This window comes from Xenopus laevis, chromosome 2S, assembly GCF_017654675.1.
Source record: "Xenopus laevis strain J_2021 chromosome 2S, Xenopus_laevis_v10.1, whole genome shotgun sequence".
In the NCBI taxonomy this organism is placed as follows: domain Eukaryota; kingdom Metazoa; phylum Chordata; class Amphibia; order Anura; family Pipidae; genus Xenopus; species Xenopus laevis.
This window is the reverse complement of record NC_054374.1, coordinates 106,841,211-106,853,193: the sequence shown is the minus strand read 5'-3', so window position 1 is coordinate 106,853,193 and position 11,983 is coordinate 106,841,211. Positions and strand designations below refer to the sequence as shown.

The 11,983-nt window shown below is 36.6% G+C and overlaps 1 protein-coding gene across 8 annotated transcripts in view; it reads left to right on the top strand.

The window, feature by feature from the left end:
* Nucleotides 1–11,983, top strand: part of LOC108709735 (guanine nucleotide exchange factor DBS) — a 105,494-nt gene that overhangs the window by 74,942 nt on the left and 18,569 nt on the right. For all 8 annotated transcript variants that reach the window (XM_041584242.1, XM_041584239.1, XM_041584240.1 and 5 more), the window contains 9 exons: nucleotides 723–847; nucleotides 4,013–4,127; nucleotides 5,151–5,270; nucleotides 5,848–6,039; nucleotides 6,206–6,397; nucleotides 6,707–6,866; nucleotides 7,338–7,411; nucleotides 7,877–7,950; nucleotides 11,858–11,924. In XM_041584242.1, coding sequence (XP_041440176.1) covers nucleotides 723–847; nucleotides 4,013–4,127; nucleotides 5,151–5,270; nucleotides 5,848–6,039; nucleotides 6,206–6,397; nucleotides 6,707–6,866; nucleotides 7,338–7,411; nucleotides 7,877–7,950; nucleotides 11,858–11,924 — 1,119 coding nt within the window. The remainder of the gene's footprint in view (nucleotides 1–722; nucleotides 848–4,012; nucleotides 4,128–5,150; nucleotides 5,271–5,847; nucleotides 6,040–6,205; nucleotides 6,398–6,706; nucleotides 6,867–7,337; nucleotides 7,412–7,876; nucleotides 7,951–11,857; nucleotides 11,925–11,983) is intronic.

Sequence of the window (11,983 nt, the reverse complement as noted above, 5' to 3'; positions counted from 1 at the left end):
CCAAAACTGCACTGCATACTCCAGATGAGGCCTTACCAGGGACCTATAAAGAGGCATAATTATGTTTTCATCCCTTGAGTTAATGTCCTTTTTTATGCAAGACAGAACTTTATTTGCTTTAGTAGCCACAGAATGACACTGCCCAGAATTAGACAACGTGTTATCTACAAAGACCCCTAGATCCTTTTCATTTAAGGAAACTCCCAACACATTGCCATTTAGTGTATAACTTGCATTTATATTATTTTTGCCAAAGTGCATAACCTTGCATTTATCAACATTGAACCTCATTTTCCAGTTTGCTGCCCAGTTTTCCAGTTTAGACAGATCACTTTGCAAAGTGGCAGCATCCTGCATGGAACCTATAGTTCTGCACAATTTAGTATCATCTGCAAAAATAGAAACAGTACTTTCAATGCCCACCTCCAGGTCATTAATAGGATGACTACTGCTCATAAATGTGGTAGTCGCCTACCGATATAATTGCAAACATTTTGTGACTTGTTTACAGAGTTGCTGTTGTGCCATTGCCCTTCGACTACTTTAGCCTTAGGTTAAGCTTCATGGGTCAACGCACTAAATATCATTCCCTCATTGGACATACTTAACCCAACAAATCACTAGCACAACCAAAAAGCTTTCACTCTCAGGAAAAGGAGGAAAGTTTGTCTTTTAGTTTCTCTTGGTAAAATTTACATTTTTAATATTTATTTTCTCTATAGGATCACCTCAGGTTTGCATTAAAGCAGGGATGTGACATTTTGGAGAAGATCATGGAGCCACATAAAGACAACCCTGAGTATAGGATGAATCAGAACCAACTGGACAACCAAACTACTGTGGAAAGGTTATAAAAATCTCATTAGCACAAATATAGAACATCTATTTTTGGAGATTATCATGAAACACAGTGGGGCTCATTTATAAAGTTCACAGAGCAGAATGATTCGCACAGTGAAAATATTTGCCCTGCCCCTGGTTAGATTTATAAAGCTGGATGAAAGTGGTGTATTTAATGGGCAAACAGAATTGTGAATTTTTATTAAAAAAAATTATGTAAATATGGCATAATTGCAAATTGTGAATATTTATGTGAACACTCTGTGTTACACCACAACTTTTTTTTTCTCAAAAAACAGTTTTCGCAAGTTGCAAATCTAATTACTGTCAATGCTATTTTCGCACACAATGACCTCGCACAGTGCCTGCACTCACGCAAACACCCATCTCATTTGGGAGCCATTTGCAAATATTTTTGCTCAATGTGAATTTGCAAAAGAATGAGAAGATGGGCACAGTAATATTTTAGTGTTTTGGAAAAAACATGGGCAATACAACCATTTTCGAATAAAAATGCGCTGCTCGAACTTTATAAATAACTCCTAGTGAGATGCTAACCCAAGGGAAATATTAATGGAAAGGTAAATCTGCCATAGCTTACTTGTGTGCAGTCATGGAATGCTAGGGCACATGAGTATGGGATTCACAAAAAGCAATCAGTGAAACTATCCCCTTTTAAGTGATTGTTAAGAGAAAACAAACCAAATTATAAATAGTTTTTTTTAATGGTTCATCCTTTCAGTTAAATTAATTGCTCATCCTTCTAACTTGTACTCATTATCATCATATCAGTCATCAATACTTTTCATACTACACTGCCCTGTAAGTTATAACTTATTCTTTACTAACTGCAAAGTAGCATCACATTATATCACTGCTAAACTCTTTTTAAACCAACTTTGGTCTGTGTTGTAAGCAGGCAGTAGACCAAGGGAGCACTGTAGCTCATTTTTTATGACTTAAGAAACTAAAATTCACTGTACATTGAATGGATTTAATGTTCTATGTACTAAATATGTCATTATACCCAAGATTTGTGTAAAATTATACTAGTCCTTCCAGTCCTTACGCTGAAAATCCTATTTTTATACTTGGTAAATTATTGTTGACTTTTAAAGGATATTCATTTTCCAACTGTGTAATCTTGCCTTTATAAATATGAACCTAACTTCTATTTAGTGCTCCAGATCCCCATAATATACAGCATGTAAAAAATGTTTTTAGTCCCACTTCTTGCAGATCCATCATTAGAGATTGGCAGATTCAAACTCTAAAAAGTTAGAAGCAGAATAGATTTCCATCTTTTACACATACTGTATACTTGAGGGTTCCATAAACAACTTTGACAAATCACTTTGTTACTGCTAAATAAAATTATGTACATTATCAACATTAAAATTAATCCACTTTTTTTCTCTCTAATTTAATTCATAAAGGATTATTTAATATATGGGGAAATATGCTAAGTGAAAAAATATATTGTAAAGCACTACATTTTGTGCAAACGGTGCAAGTTAAGGCTTACCATTTGCCTTTACAGGGACAGCTAATAAACAGTACATTTAAAATGGAATATGTAGAGCTGCACACAATTATTGGAAAAAAAAATTAAGTGCTATGTGTATTGCTTGCTGATATCACTGCTTTTTTTTTACTGGCTGTCAAGCATGATGGTGTCCATTGCACTCAATATTAAGTGCTATAATGGCAAATGGTGAGCCTTAAATCATCCAAGCAAGCTGCTGGAAGTTCAAAATATTATGTAGTTACATTGTTAAATCGGGTTAAAAAAAAAGACAAAGTCCACCAAGTTCAACCTCTCCAAATTAAAAACCCAGCATTCATACACACACCCCTCCATATCTTCACATAGATTATATATACCCATACCTATACTAACTATAGAGTTTAGTATCACAATAGCCTTTGATATTATGTCTGTCCAAAAAATCATCCAAGTCACTCTTAAAGGCATTAACAGAATCAGCCGTCACAACATCAGCCGGCAGTGCATTTCACAACCTCACTGTGAAGAACCACAGTCTGCGTCCATTCCCATTGTTGTAATCTGATCATTTGCCCTGCGTTTGGTGAGGCAAAGTCACCAAACGAGCGAATCTTCTAGTATATGGCAACCATAAAGGAGAATTGCAGACAAGTATCTGTTTTTAATATATTTTTTACATTTTCTGTTAAAAATTATCCAGTCAATTCCACTGTAAATTTGTAGATGAATAACATGTATAACATATACACTCGACCTCTTAAATCTATTATCTGTTGATGACTAGGCCTTTGTGACCGTGCTGCATTCATGGTCACTTGAAATGGGTTTTCCAGTAGTAGGCTCAGCGGTTGCCATTTATTTGCGCATCAGATCATCATTTGTAGTCCTAGAGCTGCAGGTCAGACAAGCAGAGGTTTTTCTAACTTTCTGCATTACGAATTACAGAAAAAAAGCCTTTATATTTGCTTTAACTAAAAGATGCTGGACTCTAAGGCAAAGGGGTCCCAAACTTTGGAAATAGGACATTTTTTAAAAACATTTGTTGAGAGTTCTTTTCACAGTGAAAATTATAATGTGGTTGTTTCCCTATACAATTAAATTATGACTTTTGTTGTTTATAGCCTGTTGCAATCTCTTACTGTATTTAAATGGGAAAACAATGAACAATAACTGGATGGATTGATTCTCATTGTTATTTTAGTTTTAGGAATGTAAACAAACTGGTTGTGACAGTTTGCACATGTTTCAGCTTTCTTACTATCTAAAAAATAGTTGTTCAGTATAATCTTCCCTGATGTGCTTTGCACTTATAGGAGCAAGATACAAGCAAATGCAGGGCATTTTTCAGGTGGCCACCTTACAGCTACTGTCCAAGTTAATTTCCATTATAGGCTGATCATGTTCAAATGTGTATTTTTCTTGCAATGCTTCCAATTCTTCCTTCTCAGCTTGCTGCCTCCAAAAAGCAGTATTTTGTGTTTGTGGAGCATTACTCCATATTTTTAATTGCAATGCTTGTTCCTAGTCATGCTATTATTGTATTGTAAAATCTCATAGCTCTATATAAATACATACAGTACATAAAGAAAAAGGCAATCTTTAGCTCTGACCTATGGCCAGCTCAGCATTTTGCACTAACAAGTATGTATTTTTTTCTATGTGCAGGCTTCTATTGCAATTAAATGAAACAGAAGCAGCTTTTGATGAGTTTTGGTCTAAACATCAACAGAAGCTTGAACAGTGTTTACAGCTACGTCATTTTGAGCTAAACTTTCGAGAGGCAAGTTTCCATCTGTTCATATAACATCCTTTTGTAGTTGCAAAATGTATTCTCCTTGTGCTGTAGGACTTGTAGTTCTTTGACAGCTGGAAAAGCCATTTCTTGGCCAACCTTGATACAAATGGTTAAAATATCAGATAAAGCATCAAGTCTGGTGCTTGTTATTCTACATCTAATGTATTTGTCCCCACCACATCTTCTCTTTCATACAAACAGTGAGCTATGCAGTAACATTGTTGCATCTTGCGAACCTTGCAGTTCTTGTATACTACACATTATATCCCCTGGGTCACTGCTCCCATACTCTTCATGGAGATATTAACATTGCTCCATTACTGCAGCAGTATACATTATCCCATAATTCTCCTGCCAAGTATGCCAATTTCTCTGCGTTCATGGATAAAGCCTGCTACTACCTGAATTTCACAGCTCCAGAATATGTATGACTCTATCTTAGCACTTTTATTATATTACAAACATGCTCTGTACTGCAGCAGGTTGGGTGCCAGTGACATTTTGTACATGCTATTCTCCCGTATGACAAGGGGCACATTGTCATTAGGTGCTCTGTTACTACTATTCTCAGTTGTTCTATTCACTCAGCTGTTTATCTTTATGGTCAGAAGGACTCACTGATACCAGAGCCAACTTGAGACACTTGTATTATCCTGCTTTACTTTCCTACTTTGCTTGTTTGTGCTAGATTACTGAAGAACTTCTATATATGTATTTCTTCCAAGTTCTGTGTTCTCTAAATGTTTCCCATTATTTGCTTGTATGCCATGATCTATAATCAGTGACGGAACTAGGTGGGGGCGGGCCCGCCCCGCCCCCCACCCTTGTCCATGCTGCACTGCAGCCGACCCCAGCCAGCGTGACTGCGGGGGTGTGGGCCTGGGGTGTGGGCCCTGGCCCAATTGCACCCCCTGCTCCCCCGGTAGTTACGCCACTGTCTATAATGACTGAATGTGTTCTGGGGACCCATGACTTAAAAAATTACAATTTTGTCTTATATTGAATTAGATTTCTACAAGCCTGGATGATATTTCTGAGAGGCTAGAAGCTTTTAAAGATGTAGGAAACAGCTGCTCCCATGCTGAACACAATCTGAAGGACCTCTCCAACTTTGAGGTTAAATCCCAAGTAAGACAGTATCATTATTGTTTGAGCTGTATCCTTTTGATTCAAAGAAAATGTTATTATATCAAATATCAATAAACACCACAACATAATGGAAGAGTGTATGGGTAAAACTGTAGCTACAGTCAAGAAGTATCAGAAAGTATGGTGCTCTATGAAGCATGTCATGTATTTTTTCAATTTGTAGGGCTTTTGGGGTTTTTGTTCTTTTCATTGATCAGTATAGACTATTGGCAATGTTAACAACGGAAATAAAAATTTTTATAGAATTCACTCAAGAAATTCTGCACAGTCTTATTTACTACGGTTGGCTGTTGGTATAATACAAAATAATTTTGTAGAGAGTTGCCTGGGACTTTTTTTTTTTTCTGTGGTAAAGTGGTACATTTACTGTCAATGATCTATGTAAACACATTTTTTTTCATATCAGGCATAACATGTTAAAGGTGAGACCATAGGCCATAATGTTTAGTTTAAATTAATGCATTTTTATAATAACCTACAAATAAACAAAATACAAATATTATTAAAGGCAATGTAGCTACATCTGTAATAATGAACTATCATTCTCTTTATTTAGGAAGTTTTACAGGAAGCCCAGAATTTAGCCAGAGAAGGCGATCAGCTCATTCAGAGTAATCACTATGCTGTGGACTCCATCCTTCCAAAATGCAATGAGATTGGCAACTTATGTGAGAGCATAAGCAGCACCATTCAGCAGAGGCGGCAAAACCTTCACAAATCCTTGGAATTGCACAGACATTTGGAGAAGGTACTTTTATGACTTCTTATTCAACCATCCTGTTGACTTGTTCTATAGAGGTGTTCAAGTAATAAAACAACCTTAGGCCTTGTAAATTGCCTTACATGACATTGCAGGATTGACACTGCTCTCATGTTGCTGTTTTCTTATACATAATGAATCACTCTCATTGCAGTCAATGAAGTGGCGTGATGAGGGGATTTACTTGCTGGCTTCACAACCTGTGGATAAGTTCCAGTCACAGGATGGAGCAGAAGCTTCACTTCAGGAGATTGAAAGGTTTCTAGAGACTGGCACAGATATAACTTTGCAAGATTTGGCTTTTATTTTGAAGAAGTATGACTCGATTCTGACTCCAGAACTCCAGGTACTTTATAGAAATCATGTCATTTTAATTTATTTGTGGCAATGTTTATGTAGAAGGTACAGTAGCTGACCAGTGTACCCTCACAGGGGCAAACTATAGCTACTAAAATAACATTTAATTAAAAGCAACTTAAACAGCTTTGCTGGGCTTAAAGTAGCCACAGAACCCAAAAGTTATGATGCAGCTATCCATTGTGTAATATGGCAATCAATCATTTCTTTCAATATGTTACAGTTCATAGTTGATGGTTCAAATAAAAAACAAAAGACTGGCTGTCTGCAAATAAGACTAAATGTTGTTTGTCCCTAGGAACATGTCAATAAAGTGTACCAGAAGCAGGAAAGCTTGCAGGAGATGTTTGAGAAGAGGAAAGGTAGCCTTAGAAAACTTGCAGCAAAGCAAACCAGACCTATCCAGCCAGTTGCCCCGAGACCAGAAGCAATTTCCAAGTCTCCTACCTCCTCTCCAAGTAAACAAGTGTACCTGTGATGCCTACATGAATTTTATTGTATTTACTTACAGGAGGGTAATGGTACTGGGGGGGGCACAAAAAATCTATGGTAACAAATGTCCTAGTTTGTATTGTCTGCTTCGGACAGAACCATAGCATTGTAACAGTTTATGGACACTCACCACACATATCCCAACCGCTGGGTGCACATTTTATTGGGAGCACATTGTGTGAAATATTGAGAGGTTTCTCATGATCTAATTCAAAAACCCATTTAGCAAGTTACTTTCCTGCAATGTTGATAGACCGGTAAAGTATGGATAGTATACAAATGTAGAAATTTGATTTTAACATTTAACATGCTATACATCATATATATTCGGCACACCATTTCTAATAATAGGCTGTAGGCTTACAGCATACAGTATTTCCCAAGTAAATGTTTTTCTTGAAAGTATACCATAAGTTTGCAGCATTTCTTTCTTTTAGGTCTTCGTAGGTCTTCTGAAAGCACATATAACAGAGGAAGTATTCAGCGTCGGATAAATTATCGCAGAGCCAAGGTATTTATAGAAAAGACATATCAATTATTTTTCATTGATTATGGGTTGTTTTTGTTGGGGGTATATTTTAAGTAAATATGATATGATTCTAGTCATCTATCAACTAAAATAATGCAGGAAAAAAGATTGTGTGTGTTAGTATGACTGTATGCTGTAATTTAATCTATTTTAGTTGTTTCATTATTTAAATCTGTTTTAACATAGCTCCCGCATAGTTAACATGTGTAACATGTATCAATTGCTGATACTTTATACCCAATTTATATACAATTTTTGAGAATCGAATTGTGCAACATTAAGCAGACAAGTAAAATTAAGTAGCTGGGCAATTTACTGTGCAAGAACAATCATAAAGATAGCAAGGGTAGCAAGGAGGGTAAATAAAACCAGATTGCAAATATAACTGAACATAACTAATAAAATATCACATTCTCCTAACAGAGATTATTTATTTTCTACCCTTAGACTGAAGTGGATGGTAATCAGATTAGAAGTACATCAGAGATGGAGGATGAAGAAAATCTAGCAGTGTTAAGAAGGTTAAAATCATTTTGTTATCCTGATACATATGTTTTTTTACATCATATAATGTATATAAATACATTTATAGGCAGTTGTACCACATAGGAAATATAGGCAGTTGTATCACTGAGGATGACTCTTAAGGACAATTAAATAGTTCTACAAGTTGTAACTGTGACAACCTGAAAACATTTGCATGAGAGAAAATGAGTGCAATTAATGCCTTTTGTGGAAGGCTTGAAAAGGAGTTGCATTTGATTAAAGGAGACATATTGTGTAAACAAAAAAACAAGAATGTGTAGCAGGGAAAAAGTGTTTTGGCTGATTTATTGAACATTTCTGCAAGAACCCACCCATCTGTTCCACTTTCTGCTGCATCCTTTTCCAGGCTGTGCATAGGAGCCAGCATCACTCAGCATACTGCACTGTAGAATAGGAACCAGGATCAGAATCTGGGCTGACCTGATAGGGAACTGAAACCTGTATTTTGCCTTTCTGAATGCAGGGCTGTGATTGGTTATCCTTCTCCTTGCGGGGATCATTAGGACATGCCCACCCCTCATTTGAAACACAGGGACCATAGCAGATTTATAGGGAGCTCCAATAAAGGATAATATTAACTTTTAGCCCAAATTGAAACCAGGACCATATATTGTTCAATATTGCCTACTATATTAGGATGGATTTTTAGTTATGCTATATGTTATGCTATATGTCTCCAATTAAGTATGGGAATCATCATCTGGGACAGAGTATAAGATGTGCATGAGATAAATGGGTGTGATGATGCTATTTCTGGAAGACCTTGAGACGGAATTGGGGCAAAGCTCAAGTTAAATTAGGTGTTTATAGTGACATAATGGCATAAAGCTGAAGCTACATTGTGTGTTCACACAGGATGGAGAAAAATATTGAGGGTAAATTGGATAGAAATTTATTTGGGGTGGTGAATGTGCTTAAAGGGATACTGTCATGGGAAAAAAAAAATTTTCCAAAATGAATCAGTTAATAGTGCTGGTCCAGCAGAATTCTGCACTGAAATCCATTTCTCAAAAGAGCAAACAGATTTTTTTATATTCAATTTTGAAATCTGACATGGGGCTAGACATTTTGTCAATTTCCCAGCTGCCCCATGTCATGTGACTTGTGCTCTGATAAACTTCAATCACTCTTTACTGCTGTACTGCAAGTTGGAGTGATATCACCCCCTCCCTTTTCCCCCCCAGCAGCCAAACAAAAGAACAATGGGAAGGTAACCAGATAACAGCTCTCTAACACAAGATAACAGCTGCCTGGTAGATCTAAGAACAACACTCAATAGTAAAAACCCATGTCCCACTGGGACACATTCAGTTACATTGAGAAGGAAAAACAGCAGCCTGCCAGAAAGCATTTCTCTCCTGAAGTGCAGGCACAAGTCACATGACATGGGGCAGCTGGGAAATGGACAAAATGTCTAGCCCCATGTCAGATTTCAAAATTGAATATAAAAAAATCTGTTTGCTCTTTTGAGAAATGGATTTCAATGCAGAATTCTGCTGGAGCAGCACTATTAACTGATTCATTTTGAAATTTTTTTTTTTTCCCATGACAGTATCCCTTTAAGAATGAGAAAGATGGGGTAAATTAATTGGAAATGTGGGGTGTTTCTATAACAAATATATTATAGGGATGCACCGAATCCACTATTTTGGATTCGGCCGAATCCTCCGTGAAAGATTCGGCCGAATACCGAACCAAACATTTTTACTTCCTTGTTTTGTGCCAAAAAGTCACACGATTTCCCTCCCTGTCCCTAATTTGCATATGCAAATTAGGATTCGGTTCGGCCGGGCAGAAGGATTTGGCCAAATCCGAATCCTGCTGAAAAAGGCCAAATCCGTCTTTGTATCTTTTTCTATCTTGTTTCTTGGGGTCAACAACACTTGTTAATGGCAAGGCTCATTGATAAATTCTTTAGATATTGTTATATGTTGCTTTTGTCCAAATGTAAAGGAGTAAATGACTAATAGCAGTAAAGTAACTGAACAATTTATTTTATACCTACTCCCTTCCCTAAACTATTCTGGGTCAATGCCGCATAACCTAGACTCTCATCAGGGGAGCATCTGGCCCTCCTGCCAGTAGTGACCTGATTTTATTATGTAACTTCCAATTTTAAAAATAATACCTTTTCTTACACAGACTTAAAGCATTTCTGTAATGTTTGTGTCATCAATACTGTTGATCTGGTTATCTAATTTTTTTTCATATTTTATATATATTTATATTTAAGGACAGCAACAAATAGATGTCACTGAACGTCACTCCAATTAAAATAACCAGAAAGTCTTGACTAAGTGTCAGTAGTACATTAGTATACTTAATGCAGGAGAAATTATAGAACAGGTATGTGCCTATGCGGAAGACATCAGCCACAGTCCTGAACATTTGCATCACCAAGAATACTGTGTACTCAAAATTTCCAGTGGGCTAGTAAAATTGTTATGGTTTGGCTCTGATTCCATATTCCTTATCTGATCCGCTGTATTTTATCCTCTCACAGACAAAATCTTATAGGCTTGGAGCCAGCACTGAACAAGAGCAGTTTAGGGTATTGTGTGCATAGTAAATCCAATCACACATGGTGAGATTCCTGTACAGTCATATTCCATTGGATATATGAAACAAAGAGAATTACTAGCGTCTCCCTTATTGCAAATTACCTTCCAGTTTTGCTGAAGGGCAAACTGACAGCAGTCATGATTCATTAAAAATATAAAAGAGAGGAGAAAAAGTTAGTCCCTTTAGTCCTGTTAACTACTGCCGGTCCTCTTTCAGTCTCTCAACTGTAATATTGCTTCACAAAATAAAGGATCAGCACTTCTGGCAATGGAGAAAACACACAACAAAAAGCGGAATATAGTGTAGTATTTTTTTTGAAAAATTATCCACTTAACACCATGGGGCAGATTTACTAAGCTCGAGTGAATAGTTTGAATACAAAAATATTCAAATTTCGAAGTAATTTTTGGGGTACTTCGACCATCGAATTGGTCAAATTCGATCGAATCGAATGATTTGAACGATTCGAAGTAAAAATCGTTTGACCATTCGATAATCAAAGTACTGTCTCTTTAAAAAAAAACTTTGACTTCATACTTCGCCAAATTAAAGCTACTGAAGTGCAATGTTAGCCTATGGGGACTTTCCACAGCATTTTTCTAAGTTTTTTTTGATCGAATAGAAATCCTTCGATCGATCGCTTAAAATCGTTCGATCGAACCGTTTGCGCTAAAATCCTTTGAATTCGATATTTGAACGATTTTACTTCGAGGGTCGAATTCGAGGGTTCTTTAACCCTTGAAATTCGATCCTTAGTAAATCTGCACCCATGTGTTGGAATAGGAATAAGGCGATGTGATTACTTCCCCTTTAAACGTTCACTCTTTCAACTAAAAGAGGGTATCCCATGTGCTTTTCCCTTTGTATGGTCATCGAATCCTTTAGGCATGCATGTGTAACCTCCACCAGAGTCAGCCAAAATGCCTACTTACAAGAAAACAGTTCTAAATTTGCATGTAATATTATTTTTTCAGCTTCCTTCCTCCTCCGTCACTTCATAAGGTCCCACATATAAAACAAGACTTCTTTTAGTGTAAATCGTTTAATAAAACTTTTTTAAAATCCTAAAATATTTCACTCACATCTCTGTCCAAAAGTATATGCACTCACATGTAAACCCTGCACCATTCCGTCCCCACTGCCTGACGCGTTTCGCTGTCCAATCAGCTTCCTCAGAGGCATCTGAAGCTGATTGGACAATCACAGAGCTGTGGTTGGCCATCTTGTGTGTTTATAGTTTTCACCTTTGCTTTATATAAAAAAAGCATAAGAGAATGTATGTGCAACTATTAACTTGTTATCTGCTTCTATTTTTTGCAGGCATGTCATGAATGAACTTATTGAGACAGAAAGAGTATATGCAGAAGAGCTGCTATCTGTGATCAAGGTATTCAAGGATAAATTGATATATTCAGATATTCAATTAGAAGCAATTTTACATTTATT